Consider the following 20,141-nt stretch of genomic DNA (forward strand, 5'->3'; position numbering starts at 1 on the left):
AAGTGTTTCTCAATGACCGCCTTTACCACATATTTTTAGAAAACCCTTTCAAAAATTAAGTTAAAAGATGTATTAGGAGTTGAAACTTAATATTAAAGCTAGAGTATTCAGTTCATTCCCCTCTTCGTTTCTTTCACCAATCCCTTCACGATTGATTTACAATGATTTAGATTTCTTAGCAAGCAAACAAATTTTTCAAAAAATTTTAGTCATCATCAAAATTTTAAAAAAATTATTTAATTAAAAAAAAAATAGAATTTTTTTAATTAACACGGATTTGTTTTTATACATCTAATTCCCGATTCCATTACGACGCAATTTAAATCTAATCGTTTTGCCTATTTATCATTACCTCATCATCTACTATTTTATTTTTTAAATTCTCATTTAATGTTTGGTCACTCTAAAATCTCATTAAATGTGTTTCATTAAATCTCCAATAATTCAATTAATGCCTCAAAAACCTAACGTTTCAGACAGAAATTCTAAAAGTTAGTAACAAGTTTAGAAAAATGAAACATTAAAACTGAGAAATTTTCTGCTTACAATTTAACATATAAGTCCTTCTATTTCGAGATTCTATAATTTGGTTTAAAATCCTAAGGTACGCCGAAGTTCCTAATTTTACATAGAGACTACCCGACTATTCGAAGCGTGAATATTTTTTTTTTCAAATGAAGTGAAGAGAATTTGGTAATTTTCTTTCGAAAGTGTAGTGGTCGCAGGTGTTTAGCGACGCAGCGTTTTAATACAATAACCAAGATAGAAGCGTTAGAAATAATTTTCGCTAAAAATCAATGTAAATTGTCGGAATAAAATGCGCGTTGAATTAAACATTTTAGAGCTGAGTCATTTTAATGGTGTTGGCTACCATACATTATGTTGCTAAATTATGAATTATATTTCAAAATTATATATTTAATTCAAAATGCATTTATCATTTAATTTAATATAATACAAATTAAAAAATTAAAGATATGAGCGTAATAATGCAAGTTTAAAGTTTTATGCTAATTAGAATTTAACAAGCAAATTTCTTAGATTTAGCTTCATTAAACGTTGGAAATTCTTGATTGAATGAAAGGTTTCGATCCTTTGGATTAAAAATTTATGCATTTATTATTAATTGATTATAAGCATAATTTTCGACAATCCTCACCCTCAATTCTTAGTATTCTTGTTTCATTATCAAGGTCATTGATCGTAACGATGAAATTTGAAATGTCAAAAATAGTTTGTCAAAGTAAATAGCAAAGTGATGAAGTACAACTACACTGTAAAAAATGAATACTCAAATCTCAAGAAACTTTCTTCCTTTTTGACGAACCCATTTCCTAGTAAATGCACCGAACAAAGATTTAGTCAAAGTGAAGAAATAACTATCGACACTTTTTCGAGGATAAGGATATCGTCAGAAGGAAAGAAATCTTTCGACATTCTATTTTATTACTTTTTTTTTAAGTACCATGAGGCACTAAAAGTGCTAACTAACGAAGTGGTAACTAACGAATAGATTGCAGATAAATTTTTCGTGCGTGTAAAATAGGTGGATCAACGTTACTCCAACAACACAAGGACAGATAGAACAGAGAAATAAAACACATTCGTATCCGAAGAGGGATTCGAATCCGAGACCTTCCAGTTATGAGGCCAACTCTTTGACCACCATACAGATTGATAAATTTTTGAAAAATCTCAAAATTAGTGAAGTACAGTTCAAGGACTGCAGAATCGTCTTAAGAGAGAGTTTTGTATCTGAGAGTGGAAGAAGTGATTATCAGAAATGCTCTTCATAATCATCGAAAAATCAAAGTGGTTTTCACGTCTTCATTTAGTTAATTTATTTTAAGGGTAGTATTTCTTCCGATTTAATACTTTCAATTTTAAAAACGTAACTAACTTTACTGTGTACTATTACTCTGATTCACAGGTTCATCTTTTCATACTCACCACATCTACATCTACAACAAGTCATTGCTCTAAATAATTTTTTGTAAAATTCAGAAAATTTCATAAATTTGAAAGACTTTTAAGAGAATATATTTTTACTTATTCATCGGACCTGAAATCGACACCAGGAATATTGTATATAATTTTAACGCTGAGGCGGGGTGTATTTTTAGAACTTTGTAAAAATTAATATTTAGAACATATTCAGACCATGAATATTACGAACTGTCTTTGCTGACTCAGAATGCATCTTTAAAACTTCGTAATATTTCATATTTAAAACAAATGTTACTCTCAACATAGTGGTCTCTCAAATGTGATCATCGTTCACCATAATGCAAGAAATTTGTTTAATGATTGTTAAATCCTTCTTTTCGATTCTTGAGCTAGTTCTGCTCTCATTCAATTATTAGATCCTTCCAATTGAAGTTAATAAAAATTTCTTTGAAGGCTTTTCCTATCGAAATAGAGCTTCCTTGATTTTGTGTCATAACTGGACACAAGAATGTCTACAGGGTGTCCTAGAACTTCGTATACAAACTTAGAGGAGAGGCAGGGTACATCATATAGGGCACCATTTGAGCTGGCCATTCCATGAAATGTACCCTATTATCGAAAACTCAACCTCATGAAACTCTTGTTATGTGCAAATGGCTATGTTAACCAGCTGCAAAAATTCAACTTTGTATATGGATTCTACAAATGGCAATAGATGAGTTTGTCATTAGGTTTTTTTCTAGAAGGAAAATTACCACTTGCAAATATGAATTTGTATTAAGTTTTATTAATATAGATGCTTCATCCTCATTGACTAGCTTCATGTCTAGTTATGGCACAAAATCAAAGTGGCTTTATTTCAGTCGGACACACCTTACAACATCGCATAAACTTCGCAAATGCAGAGAAATATAATCACTCTTTTTTTATTTGGCATACACGTCTTCCTTAAGAAGTACATCATTTTATTTGCCTTTCACTTTCCAGTGCTTTTCTCTGGATAGGCAATAGATACAGCAGAAAAATATTATTTTTTCTTTTAAAAATCTTAAGGAAAATTTTCGAAATAAATACACAAGAATTAATTCCAATCGTTAACTGCTATGATGGCAGCGCGAGTAAGACACTGAGTCGCCATTGTGAGAAATTGGGTCTCAATCCTTAGTATTGACTGAAGCCTACTCAGTTTCACATCAGTAGCTACTCTATGAAGCAATATTCAACCAGAGCACAATGCGGATCAAATTAAAACCCACATACCGCTAACTTCAAAATTATACCTATGAACCATAAAACTCTATGAAACATCTGGATGACAGCTGGCTTTTTCAAAACTTTTTTACTAAATGTCGTGAAATGAATTTTATGTTTTAAATATTTTATTATTTATTTCTACCCAAATTACAATTACTTTATGAATGTAATTGTTACTTACTTTCAATTGTGAAATATGTGCCTGCAATTTTTTCTTTGATTTTCATCTTCTTCAGCTATTTTTTACTATTTCTGAAAAATTATAATCATGCACACTGTTAATTTTTTTTAAATCTCTTAAAATTTATAACAATATATTGCTTATTGNCGCGCCGAAGCCTATCAATTAAAAATGAAAATTGTTGCCAACGCGAGAAAAGAAATATCATCAGTTTTATTGATACATACGTATTAGCGTTTTATATAATATAGATATTGCTTATTGAATATGATAACATTTATTAAAAGTCTTGCGCTAAGACAACATTTTTTAATTGTTACTGAAAGGAAATGGCATTTAAAAGTGTACTTTTTATATTAATGAGAACTAAATTTATTTTTGAAAATATCACTACAAATTATGCTTTAATTTCACTTTTTTTCCTTCTTTTTAAGATATCGTCAACTTCGCAGTGTTACAAATGTATTTATTCTTGGCCTGGCAGCAGCCGATTTGTTGGTTGGTCTCAACGTCCCTTACTACATCCTGTTTTATTTCGACATGATGTCATTGTCTTGCAATCGTATCACTTGCTTGTTGAGATACTGGTTCACCATATACACTTCGGGATGTTCTCTTTTGTGTTGTGTTGGAGCTGCTGTGGATCGCTACATCGCCATTTTGCACCCATTATCCTACATGCGAGTCATGCGAACCAGATATGCATCAATATACGTTCTTATAGTGTGGCTATCAATGGGAGTCGTCAGCTCTTTACCTTTGGCAGGAATAGGTGACACATTTCATCCAAAGAATGAGTGTGACTTATATTATACACATACAGCAAATTATGCTTTGGGTGCTGTAGCATCTGTAGTGACAGGAACATTTGTCATTACTACAACTCTGTATATAATAATTTTCAAGGCTGCATTAAAGCACAAGCGAGCTGTCGTGGCTCTAGATTATAGCAACAAAACGAGACAAGAAGCCAAAACTGCTAAAATGATGGCTCTAGTAATGGGTGTGAATTTGTTAGGTTTCCTACCTTACCTGACGGTGATTACGATGAGATACCTAGATGGCGTGAATCAAGAGAAGATAGCTTATTTTAAGCCTTTTGTAGTCTGTTGTTATTTTGGAAAGTCCGCGATGAATCCTATTATTTATGGTTGGAAAAACAAAGATTTTAGATCCGCTTTCAGAAGAATGACTAGTTTTAAAAAAGAAATGCAAGTCCATTACCCTAACACCAAGAAAAAAATGGTATATTGAAGTGTTCAGTCTTTCCGGCTGACAAATGGTTGTATTTTTAAACTATTGCTGTATATAATCCTTTGCTAAAAATAAATTTTTACTGTGCTAAACACTCACGTTTTTGCTACATATGTAATTATTTGTAAATAAAATATCTTTGTTTTTTTCATTTGTATATTTTTTACAACTGATTGCTTCGAACACAGTGAAGCTTTTAGTGTGTAGTGATGATTTGCACAGTGACTGTTCCATGCAGCACATAAGTTATATACAAGGATCCAATCAACTGGCCGATGGACATTTCTATTAAGCTACACTACATTATAAAAAATTCTGAATCAAATTACAGTAAGAAGTACCGACACTGAGGAAGTCGGTACATTTCCCCGTAGTTATTTCATTAAAGCCGAGAAATCAAAGCAAATGCGTATGAAATATTTCAAACCTATATATTTTGAGCAATATTCGTTTCACAAACTGCAGATGACGATTTAAAGTAGATAGAGGTGGAGAAATAGCTGACACTGTAAAAAATTTCGGATCAAATTACGGTAAGTACCGTCACTCAGGGTGCTGGCACTTTTTGCTGTGAATTTCAACGTTACCGGAACATGTTACGGCAGAAAAAAATCTGATATATCGTAATTTTTACAGTAATATTTACCTTAAAATCACTGAATCACTCGAATTAAATAAATATTACTCATAAAACTACAGTAAAAATAACTTTTACGGATGATGTACCAAAAATGCCGGTACTGTATAACATAATTTGATCCAAAATTCTTTACAGTGTATTTAAAGAATACCTGTAAAGTGTATCAAAGATGGAAAACTTTATTTCCCTCTTTGAGATGCACATATGGAATTTATCGATATTTTTAACTAATAATATCATGCGAATTTGTTGTAACCCTTAAATATATGAATTCCGTTCTTGCTGAACCATAACATCATATAAAAAACTTCAAAAAGAATTCATTAGTCCTAATAATATGGTACAACTTAGCACCGTTTTGAAGTTGCAGCACATTGGTATGATATTATTTATATTTTAATAATTAATTCGATAGTTCAAAACTTTAAATTTTATAAATCATTCAAACATTATAACTTTTCAAGAATTTTATGTTTAGTTTTAAAGCTATATTTTGTCAACAACATTTTTAAAAATTGCTTTAATAATCGATAAAATTACATTAAAACGCAACTACACATTAAATTTTTTCAACTGAAAATAAAAACAATGAAGTTTATTAATAATTTTTAAATGCATTTTTTTCCTTGTGTAAATCTTTTTTTTCTTTTGCTTTCTTTCTTTTTTTTTAATTATTAACATAAACCAAAAACGATGATAAATGATATTGTTTTCTTAGCAACTGCATCCTAAAAAATTGCTACTCCTCAGGGATGCCGAGGGGTTGGAAGAATTGTTCGTATCATTGACGATATTAAGCAAAATTGAGGGTATAAAAATAATTCAGCAAAAATAATTAATTGAAAATTTTAATTAAAGTGTCCGGTGAAAAAGCATATATGCATTTGTTTTTGTTTTTTGCCGGATAAGCTTCTTTAATTAAAGTGTATAAAAACACATACACTCTAAATAAAAATATGAAGGAAAAAAAATTCGAAATTAATTTTGTAAGCAAGTTAAAAAGAAATCTGATTAAAATATAATTACGTAGTTTCACTGTTGCATTCTTGTTATTATAAAAAAAGCCTTGACTTTCTGCTTTTAAGAGTATATTTCCTAAGAATTACTGTTAAAATATAAAGAAAAATTTCCTAAGCATTCCTCTGTTAAAGTTTATATCCAAGGAGAAATATTCGGTTAAAAGAAGTCAAGCCATATCTTTCTGACTTTAAATTTCAGTGATAAATTACGTAAAACCAACTTTAAAGCTATGTTTTCTCAAGGCTACTCTTATCCTTCTAAGTGCTGATCAAGAAAGTTTCCTGAAATAGGTTACAGGAAGGGTGAAAGGATATTGTGTCAAGCATGCATTAGTGAGGAGGAGCGACCATTTTAAAATCTGCAAAGCTCGTATTTAATGCTTATCAACGCTATTTGTTTTTTACAAAAATGTTCTTTTTTTACTATAATCATGCACAAATAGAGTAAACATGATAGTTTTAAATACAAAATCCTAATTTAAAGCCTAAATTTTTTGAGACTTTAATTAAAATTGTGTGTCTAAACAATGTTTATACAAATATTATTTTATAATTTTTGTAAAAATTTAATAAAAGAAAAAATTTAAAATTAAAAGAGCAAAGATAGGGCAAAAAATGTCATGTTAATAATAGCTTGAAATTACTACGTGTAAGATACTGAAACTACTTACCACAACTCTTTATAGGGCATTTTTTTTAGTGATGATATGTTAAAATATTTTTAAAATTGAGTTTTACTTTTAAAAAGAAATTTATTTAGCTTACTACCTAAAACTAATTTGTCATTATTTAAGACTCTTTTTTTTGGCGGGTGAGTTTTTTAAAACTTTACCTGCTGTAATTGGTCATAAATTTGAACTTCTGTGTTTTAAATAACCAAATTTATAAACTCTGTGTTTGCAACCTACAGACTCGATGATAAATGATCAAATGAAGAAACGCATAACACACAAGAAAAAATAGATCCCCTGTGTTGACTTGATCACATGCGAACCTTTACTGTTACCCACAGTTACGTAAATACAGTTCTTCATTGTTTGTTCTTTTTTCGTATTTTCTAAAGCTATTAGCAAATGCTAGTGCAAATCATAGATAGGAAAATGGCTTTCCATCAACAACTATATAATAATGAAGAAGGTGAAAAGTATGCTTCCAGCATCCTTATAAATGTTTACTGCAAATACACCTGCAATTTATATTTTCAAAGATATCAACAATTTTTTAAATCCGGCAGTTTGTAATAGCTGTTACACCGGAACTGGGAACTGGAAAATATAAAATTTTGTTTCATAATAGGATATCAGTAGATCATAAATTTGCATAATAACAGAGGTCGTAGTTTTATCATAATAAATCAGGATAGTGCTTTTTAAAACTTAAAGTGGCAACTAATATTTTTAAAAAAATTATTCTAATTTTCGTATTCATCTTTTCAATAAATTTAAAAGACCACTCTCCTAATTTATCAGGACAACCACGAACAGTGTTATAATAATTTAAGCATGATATTAATAGATAATTAGAACTCCAGTAAATTTATTTCATTTTATCATGATATGATGTTCTAAATTTCGCTTTATCCATTTTTTTTTTCAGTATTAAAATACTATTCAACAAACTGAAACCACTTTGTGACAGAGGAAAAAAAATTTACGAATTATGAAAACCAGTTTCGGAATATGAGTAATAAAATAATGCAAAGTACTGTAAAATGAAATTTAGTATATTATGGTTGTGTATATGTAATGAGATCCACATAAGTAGTTCAGCTCAGGAACTAGTCAGGATATCTGACTTGACTGAAAATTAACGTATAAAAATAACTGTTACTGTTTGGATATCAAAGCTATTTTAAAATTTTGTTCTGAATATTTTTCATCAAATCTTGTTAAACTATTTCGTGTGTCTACTATTCTAAGTGGCATTTAGTCTTTTATTTCCATATCCTTTTTTAATGTATTTTAGCAGACGAATTTATTTAGATAGAATTTATTTAGATCTGAAATTATGCAAACGATTATGAAAACGATTTTTGTTTATTCATTGAGATTTATAGTTTTCGTATGTCACTTATTAGAATTTTCACGAACTAATTTTAAAGCTTCTTACATTAAAATTTTTGAACTTGCGCTTAAATTTGATCTCTAACTTGAGCACACTTGTGTTGATTTAGATTCCTGGATCACTCAAATTAGTGATGTATAGTAGGATCACGGATATATAATCTTGAGATAAAATTTTAACAAAATAACGTTTTGGAAATAATTTAATAAATTTAATTTCTGAAACATTAAACGATATTGTAAACAAATTATTGCTTGTTTAATGCAGTAAAATAATAATAGTTATATATAATAATATAAATAGTTAATATAAATAGTTACTTTTAAATTATAGCTTATTCGAGCTGTAAGCTAGATATCGTTTAAAAAAATAAACTTTTTAAGTTTATTAGAGCTGTAAGCTAGATATCGTTTGAAAAAATAAACTTTTAAAAATATTAATTCGAATGTGTTTATGATTCTGTTGCTGTTATTTCTGAACATTAAAAAAGAGTTAGAGACGTTCATGTTTCCTGAAAACTCATCTGGTGGTATCCGATATCCTTTATCAGTAATTCTTATCTAAATCTTATCTTTCTTGGTCAGCAATAAATTATTTTGTCATAAATTATTTTCAAACAATATTCTTGAGTTTAGTTTCTTAGGATAAAAGCTTTGAATTAAAATATAGAGTTCTAACAAGAAAGTATTTTGTTATTTCTGGCCTATAAACAAGGAAAAAGAAAGAAATGGAGAGAAGCAATACTACTTTGAAAGTTTCGTTTGTTCACAACAAAACATCGCGCATTTCAACGATTAAAAAAGTCAGAAGGAAAAATTTGAAAATTGTCAAAGAAACATACGAAGAACTTCATAGCAGTAAGGAATGTTGCTTGTTTAAAGATAATATTCATACTTTAAACTACATTAATAATGATAATATAGCTAGCTCTTCTAAAACTATTTTTACAGTCACAAATATGCGTTCTCAAGCAAGAATTTCGCATTTAAATGAAAAAAATAATATTGAAAGAATTTCGAATAGTTCTGACATTTATGAAAAAGAAAATAAATGCGTTAAAATAGTTGAAGAGCAAGTAAACGAGTGTTGTTTTTCACAAAATAATGTAACTCCCGCAAAAAATTCGAAATATTCAACCAGTACATCAGAAGTTTACATTTTGCATGAAGATGGTAGAAATTTTGATGAAAAAAGCACAGAAAAATGGGCAATCATTGAAGGTAATGAGATAAGTTCATCTAATATTCATAAGAACTTAGTTGGAAAAGAAAATGTTTCACCTGAAACTTCTAATGAAAAGGATAGTTTTTTAAAATCATTACTATTAACAAAAAATTTAGTGAGTGTTACCGGTCACAATAACTTAATTCAAGAAGGAAAATATATCATTGCATCCAAATCTAAAACGATGAAGAACACTAAAAAATGTTCCAAGTTGGCCAAAACTACTTATATAGAAGATGAAGCCATACAAAATGAAAAGAGTCAAAGTCATGAAGATCTAAATGGAGTAAAGAGTTTGAAAAGGGATGCATCTGGGTTTGCTAAAAACCAACAATTCAAAACTTTAATGTCAAATCAACCAGTACATTTGAAAACTTCATTAAAGAAAGGAAACAGCACAACACTTGAAAGTAAACAGCACAACAGCAATATTATCAAAGCTAATTGTTTTAAACAAAACACGGCAAAATTATCTCGTGAATATGATGTTAAAAATGAAAAAAAAATTGTATCATTTGATGAAAACCATTTGCAGTTACGTGATTCTGGAGAAAGCAAAAATATTGCTTTCTCAGATCCGAAAAAACTGTGTAAATTTAATTTATTTGCAGAAAAAAATGACAAAACTAATGAAAATTCCATTCAATCATCTCGCTGTAATAAGAAAGAAATGATGCGGGATAATTATTCTAAAAAGAAGCAACAAAACCAGGATCTAGGTTCAAAACCATTTATGAATTTCCGAAACAATAGACTTTATCAGCCAGCGAGCGTAATCCTAACTGATATCTTTAAAAAGAATGTTTGGCTGAATAAGTTATCCCCCACAAGAAAAGTCAACGGGAGGTTTATTTTCTGTTTGGAATCATTAACACCACAACTCATTAGTACAAATGTATGCGATTCCAAGTATTTTCCACAACCAGTTGTAGTATTAAAAGATTTTAAGAAAGTGAAAAACAACTTGAAAATAGACTCTTCTATAAACAAGCAGCCATCTGATCAATTTATTTCATTACCCAGAGTTCTTTTGCATGATATAAGGAAGTTTTCAATAGAGCAAGAAGGTGCTCTAACGCATAAATCCAATCAAGTGAAGCAAAACATTTGGAGGGAAATGGCAACAGAGTCTCCTGCAATTCACAGTAGGAAAGTTAAAAATACACAGAAATGTCGATACAATCTTGAATTTCCGAGCAGCAAGCAAGCTTCAAAATTTGAGAAAGATAATCGTTTTGATAAGAAGCGTAAACTCTTGGTGAAAAAGGTTGATTCAAATACAAAAAAATTGAAGCTGTTATCCGACCGAAAACTTCCTCTTGTACCCAGGGTGCTTTTGCATGACATATACAAAGGAGCATCCGATGTTCAAAGAAATGAAACCATCCTTGAAAAAATTCGAGACGAACATAGTTCTCCTGTAAGTAAACAAGTTTCGGAATATAAAAAAAAGAAAAATTTTCCTCCTCGAATTAAACAATTGGAGAAAACTGTTGCTTCAAATACGATATATTTAAAAAAATTATGCGATCGTAAACTCCTCCTTGTACCTAGAGTCATATTACATGACATATTCAAAGATGCAGCAAACAGCCAAACTCAGGAAACAATAGCTGACAACATTCGTAACCAAAGCAGCTCATCAATGGGCAAGAAATTTTCAGAATTAAAAGAGAAGAAGAATCTGCCTAATAAACACAAATTTCGTCGAAAACCGATTATTCTAGCATGAAAGATTAGAAAAAGCTTACACACTAAAATCCTTACTGCACCTTAAAGTGCAATTGCATGATGATTTTGTCCTATCTCTGTTATACGAAGGAGAGATAGGACTTTCCAGAACGAGATCATCATTTCGTCAAAATTTAACGCGCATCCTTTCCTCAAAATTTAACATTAGTTCTTTTGTTAAGATTTAGCATAAATTCCATTCGAGATAGCAGACTGCTGTCCTTGACACTATTAGATTTTTTTTTAGCTCCTACCATGTTAATTGAAAAATATTAAATAAGTTGACGAAAATGAATTTCAGTACATTGTATACCATATACAATCGTGCACAAACGGAGAGTATTGTTTTCTTATTATTATAACAAGTGTTTAACTTATAAGTCAACTTATTTATTACTCTTTTAAATTATTTAATACAAATATTGTGAAAACAAAACAACTTGTCTAGACTGTAAGGGTAATAAAAATTTATTAAAAATATAACTGCATAAATCTGTTGTTAATTATTTTATTTTTAATGTTATGCTTTCATTTGCGTAGAAATTGCTGATAGTTAAAGTTATTGGTAAGTACAGTAATATATAAAACCACTATTTTTTTGCTTGAATTGAAAAAATTGTAAGCATCCATGATAAACTAATTAATTTTATAAATCCGTATTATTATACATACTGCTTATTTGACAATATATTGATGGTGTTATTCACACTCCCTGCAATTTTTCCATGCATTGTCATATAACATCAATGGTATTTTAAAATTGTTACAAATATAAGTTAAAAAAAATAGTGATTGTATTACTTGTTCTAACTCAGTTTTAGGAAGTGGAAGGTGTTACAGAAATTTTCTTAAATGGATAAAACCTTATAAAAATGATAGAACTAAATTATTTTTTTTCAATGTTTAGAAGAAAAGTTATTAATTGTTTGTAAAGAATTTCGCTCAAGCTGACACTTTTGAAAATTTGGTACAAAAAAGTTTTTTTTTTAAAAAAAATTATACAATCAAACTAGTTTTTTTTTCAGCGTTTGGAAAAAAAATTGTTAATTATTTAAAAAAAATTTCGCTCACATATTGACTTTTTTGAGAATTTGGTACAATCAAATTAGTTTTTTTTTTCAGCATTTACAAGAAATTTTTTTAATTATTTTAAAAAATTTCACCCAAACTGATATTTTTGAAAATTTATTTTGGCACTTATCCGTTAGTCGGAAGCAATTCAATTCAAATATTTTAATTTAATTATTTTTATTAATTTTTTAGCAAAAAAATGTTCATATCTCAATTAAATAAATAAATAAATAAAAATTAAAAAATTAAAAATTAATTAAAAAAATAAATGATTGAATTTACTAATGGCTAATGAGAAAATACTTATTTTAAAAACCAACTTAAACGAAACAAAAAATTTTTCACAGTTAAGTTCCAAATCTCAAGATCTCACTGTATCGGAGAGCTTAGCAGAGAAACGCACAAGTTGACATTTTGAAAACATTTATCTTTCAGCTTTAGGAATATGTCTCAAGTATAGAACATTAAATTACCTCATATAATCCTTCAGTAAGACCGTCCTTAAAATTTACTTTGTAAAAGCTTTTTGACGTTTATGTACTTGATAGTTAAGCTGATTCTTGCAAATATTTAACATGCGTCTTATAAATATTTAATATATAAGTTATTAAGCATAAAAATATTATTTAAACATGTTTCTTTTTTTAAGTTTTTCAGTTATGGCATGGCCATTTTTTACTATACTTTTCCTGCTACAAATTCGTTGAAAATAAAAAATAAAAATATAATTTGAAATTTTGATACAGTGTACTATCAGAAAAATATTAGAATAATGTTGTAATGTTGTTTTCTTTTAACGAATTTCATCCATACACAAACTTAGCACAGAAAAACCTGATTGATTTCAAGAAATATTTCTTTGAAAACTTTATTATGCAATCAAATAATGATCTAAAACGTACGAGTTGTTTATTAAAATGAAATCAGGGGGGCTATCTTCGCTTCACTACTGGTCAGTTCACTACTGAAAAGTCGAACCGACGATTTCAAGACATCATTTTCATACATTGCATCATTCATAGTACCTGTTATAAAGACACGAAGGGGTGTGCAAACATCCGACATGATGTCAATCCACATCCGGTCAATCTAGCCGACTTTGCCATAAAATGTTCAATTTCTCGAACATTGGAGGATAGGTCTTCCATGTAAAAGCATAAACGAGGAACGTGCTATTGATCTTCCATTATCCANAATTAGGTTTTTTTTTTTTTCAGCGTTCTGAAAAAAATTTTTAGTTATTTAAGAACAATTTCGCTCACGTATTGAGTTTTTTGAAAATTTGGCGCAACCAAATTAGTTTTTTTTTTTTAAAAAAATTGTTAGATAACTGAATTTTTTTAATTATTTTAGAAAAATTTCAGCCAAACTGATACTTTTGAAAACTTATTTTGGCACTTATCCGTTAGTCGGAAGCAATTCAATTCAACTATTTTAATTTAATTACTTTTATTAATTTTTTAGCAGAAAAATTTTAATATCTCAATTAAATAAATAAATGAAAATAAAAAATTAATAAAAAAATAAATGATTGAATTTACATTTACTCGGCTAATGGGAAAGTACTTATTTTAAAAACCAACTTAAGGAAGACAAAAAAATTTCACAGTTAAGTTCCAAATCTCAAGATCTCACTGTATCGGAGAGCTTAGCAGAGAAACGCACAAGTTGACATTTTGAAAACATTTATCTTTCAGCTTTAGGAATATGTCTCAAGTATAGAACATTAAATTACCTCATATAATCCTTCAGTAAGACCGTCCTTAAAATTTACTTTGTAAAAGCTTTTTGACGTTTATGTACTTGATAGTTAAGCTGATTCTTGCAAATATTTAACATGCGTCTTATAAATATTTAATATATAAGTTATTAAGCATAAAAATGTTATTTAAGCATGTTTCTTTTTTTAAGTTTCTCAATTACGGCATGACCATTTATTACGGTGTCTTGGGATATTCATCCACTTTCAGATGCACCTGGATAATTTTTTTAAAAAATTCTTTCCGCACATGCGCTGTATAAAGCAACTACTTCAATTACTCTTATCTGGCGCAGTTTTTATTATTATTTTTTTAATTTTAAAGCAATAATTTTGTTATCAGTTTAAAATTGATTCAAACACTTTGTTTAATTTTTTTAAATATTTAAGCTATAGCAAAAGGGGCACTAGACCTAGTATATATTTCGGACATTTACCAATGGTCTAATCATACTAGGTCTGGTTAAGTGCCATTGCCCGGTATACATTTGCCCGGTATATCCTACACTGATGTTTTTTTAAGGTCAAGTGCCACTGACCGGTATACATTTGCCCGGTATACCCTACACTGATGTTTTTTAAGGTCAAGTGCCACTGCCCGGTATACATTTGCCTGGTATACCCTACACTGATTTTTTTTAAGATCAAGTGCCACTGCCCGGTATATATTTGCCCGATACTCCAAACACTGATATTTGTTGTAATCTATCGTCAGTAAGTACTAAAATATCGAATAACTGTAATTATATCCATGAATAAATTAATATCAAATCTGATGTAATAAATATTTCGGGCATTCGCCAAGGCGACTAATTTGATTGTCAACATTCACCGGTGAAAGTCAACAAACACCAATTTCGGTCATTCACAGTAACATGCACATCATTTACATAATAACCTCATCAGGACGATTATTTCATACTTTGCCTAAATAGCATCCGGCATTTCAAAAAATAAAAATAATTGGTTTTGTTGGTGATGATCTCGTAAGGCGATAAAGAATCATGCATAGTACAGGTAAGGAAGATGTTAACCTCAAAGGAAAAGTGGATGAATACCTCAAGGAACCTTTATTACTATAGTTTTCCTGCTACAAATTCGTTGAAAATAAAAAAATAAAAATATAATTTAAAATTTTGATACAGTGTACTATCAGAAAAATATTAGAATAATGTTGTAATGTTGTTTTCTTTTAACGAATTACATCCATACACAAACTTAACGCAGAAAAACCTGAAAGATTTCAAGAAATATTTCGTTGAAAACTTTCTTATGCAATCAAATAATGTTCTAAAACGCACGAATTGTCGTTTATTAAAATGAAATCAGGGCCATCTTCGCTTCACTACTGGGACGGAGTCAAAGAAACTCCAGGCTTATTTCCTTTGTACCAATGGTAGGTGGGGGGAATCAGCCAGTTCCTGAGAAGCTTCAAGGCATCATTTTTTGCATCATTCATAGTACCTGTTATAAAGACACGAAGAGGTGTCCAAGCATCCGACATGATGCCAATCCAGACCGGGTCAATCTAGCCGACTTTGCCATAGTGTTCGATTTCTCGAACATCGGAGGATAGATCCTCTAGTGTGCGCGTAGGTGTGCTCCGGTCCCGGTCACACCTCCTGCAACCGGTGGGAGCATAGAAATGTACTTTGGAACCTTTTTCTTTCTTTTTTTTTTCTTATTTAGGAGAGCAGTTTGTTCTCATAGCATTTTAACAAACAAACACGTTTGGCAACTTAGAGCCCATCATCTGGAACATGAATGTTCGACCGTATTAAATCAATACCTCATCAATGAGAGAGAGAAGTCCTCTGCACGGGTTACCATAAACAAAAAAATTATATCCTTCAGTAGTCCTAACGCAATGACAAAGGGCAGGGAGAGCCTGGTTGGTAGGGAGCTGGGCCCATGTCCAAGAGGTCATGGGTTCGATCCCCTCCTGGCGAAGACTCCCCGTGCAGTAAATGGTGACGGATGCACGTTAAATCTGTCGAGTCTCAAAGTCCTCCATGTTCCCATAACAAATCATATTTCTGGGAGTACTGATCCAAGAGTTTCCTTGTCTTCCGTATTGGTTCAAAATTACAAGGCTACGGAGTTGAACATTAGTAGTCGTAAACCCAAAATTGGTTCGGCTGCTCAACGACGGTTATAAAATAAAATAAAAACGTAATGACAACATTCTTATATTCCACCACCGTACAGCTTAGTACTCCGAACGTAATGACATTTTTCTTATTTTTTCTTCATTGTGCAGTTTATGTTCGCTATTTCGAACTACTAAATTGATCCGTGCTGAAGTCTTCTCTCTTCTAGGAATTGTTGATCTAATAGTCAGCTAAATCTTTAGATCTCAATCCTATGAAGCAAATTTGAAATGCTATGAAGAGGAACTCGAACCTCCTTAAAGCAATTATTCATGGCCTGGAAACAATGTTGCTGAACGAGAGGGACCTGTCACTGGATTGTCTAAAATTTTTAATTTGTTGCAGACAATCACAGTGATAAAATTAACTAGGAGGGGAAGAGGTAAAACCTCTAATGAACCTAATTGTTTCTTTGATTTTCTATAACAGTTTAATATCCTCCAACTCTAATGGGTGTTACGTACTAGCATCCGTCGTCATTATAACTGTTGAATCAGTATTTTGTTTCGATTAAATCAACCTATCTTCATACCGAATTTAATTTAAATCGGACCATTAGTCCTAAAGTAATCGACGAAACAAGAAAATTCTTATACAATTTTGAGCACCGACGCAGTTTATTATCTACACGGTGTTATTCTTAAGATTGTTTGCTTTCAATTATAAAAGCACTTAATCAAGTTAATAATTATCTCATATGCAAGCACTTCATTATCATTTTTTTAAGATTTTGTCCCCTCAGTTTAACATTTATAAGACTACATTTAAACAAACTTCATTATTTTTTTTAAAAATAATTTTGGTAAAAAGTGTAATCCAAATTTTAATTTGGGTCGCATAATTTTTGAAGGAAATAATTTTAAACTTCTTAAAAAGTAAAATGATTATTACTTCTTTTCATGAAATGATTTTATCAATGTTGACATTTTTGAAGCAGACTATCGTTAGTATCTTAATTGGGTACATGCAGCTTAAGAAGAAATGAAGTGATTATGTCTAACCATGTGACTTAAATCAGATATAATTGGATACCTGTAAGCGACGTCCCGCGCGTGTGTTGAACCTGATTGGCTTCTGAATCGACAAATGCCACGATTTAGGAGTTATCTACGATGCCGTCACTTACAGGCATCCAATTACAAGTTCTAAAAATTGCATTAGTTAACAGCTTGTTCTTTGAATTGTTTGTATACCCAATGATCTTAAAATATTTACTAACTTTAAAAACTTAAAGTGAACTTGCTGTATAATAAGTCAACTTTTATGCAAAAGTAAACAACTAAACTTGTTTTAAGATGTTTCTGTAAATAAATAAATGTCGGAATACTATTCATAAAGGACAGAATTAGCTTTAATAGCTATGAGTTTATTCAAGAAAAATTCTTGGTATCATCTTCTCAAAGTTTGTCAATTTTAAATATTATTTTATTTTACAAAATTAAGAAATTTATGATATTTGGAACATTTGTTGGGCTATGCAGGATACTTGATTAGACAAGAAAATCGAGACATGTTTCAATTCTTTTCAATCTTGTTTTTAAAAAACATAAAATAAAAAAATGAAAAAGTTAGAAAGAAAGAAATGCTTGTTACGTTGAAAGAAATTAAAACTCGTATTACGAATCAGTGCCTCACAACCAATTTAGCTTAGCGATTATTTTTCTTCATATGCCTAATTACGTAAATGAAATCAAATTCATCATTTTCGCATGAGAAACATCGCCAAAATATCTATTAGAATCATGGTACGAAGTTTAAATCTCACTGGTTGTCAATCTATTGAAAATCATACTTAACGTATGAAAATGAAAAGCAAAATATTCAATATTCAAACCACGAAATAGTTAAACTATAAAAGTTTAAAGTTCAAAGTAAAAGATTTTTAAGTCGAAGCGTAAACAAACATTCTCAGTACTAAAAGCTAACTCAAAGTTAACACATCTAGTTTTCGTGTTTAGCGTCAGTTAGGAAAGGTCAAACGAAACAAAAACCCTATTTGAATATTAGGAATGTCAAATAAGCACAAAATATGCATCTTTGTTTTCTCTATGCTAAATATTATTTTTTGCTTTCTAAAGATTTAAAAGCTTTGATTTTTACTTTCAAACTAAACTTGTCAGATACTGCCAAAAACATGTTTTCAACTAGTTAAACCTTTCATTTGCTAAATGCATCAATCTTTGATATATTTTCGAATCAATCTCTTTGGTCATTATCTTTGACTATTATCTTGAATCAAATAATGTTTTTCATGATTATCTTTTATTAAAATCTTGAACCAAATAATCTTATTGAAGATTTAATCGTTTTTATTGATATCTTAAATTATTACTCTCCTGTAAGCCGGGCAAAAGGAAATTTAGTCAATTTTTTGTATTTTTTTTATCTTATTTTATTTTTTTCCTTTTATTTAATTTTTAGTGTTCAAAAATAAATAAGATAATAAAAAAATAATAAAAATGGTGGCGTAGGCCAGTGTTTCCCGAAGTGTGGTACGCGTACCCCCAGGGGTACTGGAACAATTAAGCGGGGGTACGCGTTCTTATGCGAAATATCTTGCAGCAAATGAAAAATTCAATTTTTTTTAAAAAAAACAAAGCTAGCCATGAAAATTTACGATTGCGTATTTTTCTATTGACTATTTTTTACAGAGTAAACAGTTAATAACTAAAATATGTTAATTAAAATAGACATATTTTTAAAAAAATACATTAATTTTGTTTACAGATTTTTAGTTGGTTTATAGTATTCTACTGCATAAATGGTATAGTTATCAATGCACTACCTGAAGTATCAAAATATACGTCAGACTACGAAGGATTAGCAGAATTCTCTATGAATATAGAAGAAGCTAAGAATGAGACAGGTAATTAAAATGTCCTTACATTACCGTTAAAATCTTTTCTATTAAAAGTTCAATCTTCCGGCTATGCTGATTTATCGTATGATCATCGTACCAAACGTATCGTACCAAACCTGGACATTTTCCGCGCCCTCAACTGAAAATATGTAATTTCGAAAAGCTCTGCATCGTTTTATTCATTGTGTATTGCCACATATATATTACACATTTAGAGCCAATATTAACTGGAAGAGATATTCCAAGTTTTTGCCAGATTATTGGAGACAAGCATTACACTGCATGGAATGCCATATCTTTTTAAATATGCCAAAAGCATCTCGAATGCATCTTACTGCTGTAACAATGCTTCCTAAATCTCTTTAGGAAAAATCAGTTGGGCACAAAGCTGGTGATCGTGGTGGTCATTCAACTGGTACTCTAGTTTTCATAGAAAAACGCCCTCTAGTAACCCCAATTAGCATTAGCGACGTCATGTCCCTATATGGTTTTTTATTCTTTTTGTATACCTGTTATGTCTGAGTATGATATTTTAGCCGCATTATTTTGAAATATCCAATATAGAATTTAAAAATTACTAACCAAATTCTTTTTACTATAGTCTTATAGCGGTAAACATTTTACGTTAGTTGTTCCAGAGAATTGTTCTTTTCTGAATAATTTAAGGATGAAAAAGAAAATTACATTGCTAAAGAATCCTTATTAATAAATGTTTCTAAACTGAAGATTTTGTTCGTAACACAAAACATCAGAAATGCAATTCCTTTTACTCCAAATAATTTTTATTTTACTTTTAAATTATTCGCTATTGGAGTTTATGTTTATTTAAATTATCTTCTCTTAAGAAGCATTAAAACTACATGCATTTAAATTACTCTAAGGAATACAACTTTTAAGTTTGTGCCAGTTCCTTAAAAGAATTTCATTTCTTTAGAGATGGAGTTACAATTTCATCGACTTTCTACTTTAGGAATCTATTCGAAACTC

General features: G+C 29.9%; 2 protein-coding genes across 5 annotated transcripts in view; both read left to right on the top strand.

Moving 5' to 3' along the window:
* The window catches only part of LOC107436937 (somatostatin receptor type 5-like), a 67,143-nt gene extending 62,356 nt beyond the window's left edge, over positions 1 to 4,787 (top strand). For all 4 annotated transcript variants that reach the window (XM_071177428.1, XM_071177429.1, XM_071177430.1 and 1 more), the window contains exon 3: positions 3,817 to 4,787. In XM_071177428.1, the coding sequence (XP_071033529.1) occupies positions 3,817 to 4,636 (820 nt within the window). In that variant the 3' untranslated portion in view covers positions 4,637 to 4,787. The remainder of the gene's footprint in view (positions 1 to 3,816) is intronic.
* A 4,530-nt stretch (positions 4,788 to 9,317) lies between these two features.
* Positions 9,318 to 11,315, top strand: LOC139427194 (uncharacterized). The gene has a single exon (XM_071188078.1). The coding sequence runs from the start codon at positions 9,318 to 9,320 to the stop codon at positions 11,313 to 11,315; it is 1,998 nt and encodes a 665-aa protein (XP_071044179.1).
* Positions 11,316 to 20,141: the final 8,826 nt, after the last annotated feature.

Source organism: Parasteatoda tepidariorum, chromosome 2 (genome assembly GCF_043381705.1).
Source record: "Parasteatoda tepidariorum isolate YZ-2023 chromosome 2, CAS_Ptep_4.0, whole genome shotgun sequence".
Classification (NCBI taxonomy): Eukaryota; Metazoa; Arthropoda; class Arachnida; order Araneae; family Theridiidae; genus Parasteatoda; species Parasteatoda tepidariorum.

Excerpts from the sequence above, each read along its gene's own strand:
- LOC139427194 (XM_071188078.1), top strand. The coding sequence starts at position 9,318 with ATGCGTTCTCAAGCAAGAATTTCGCATTTAAATGAAAAAAATAATATT.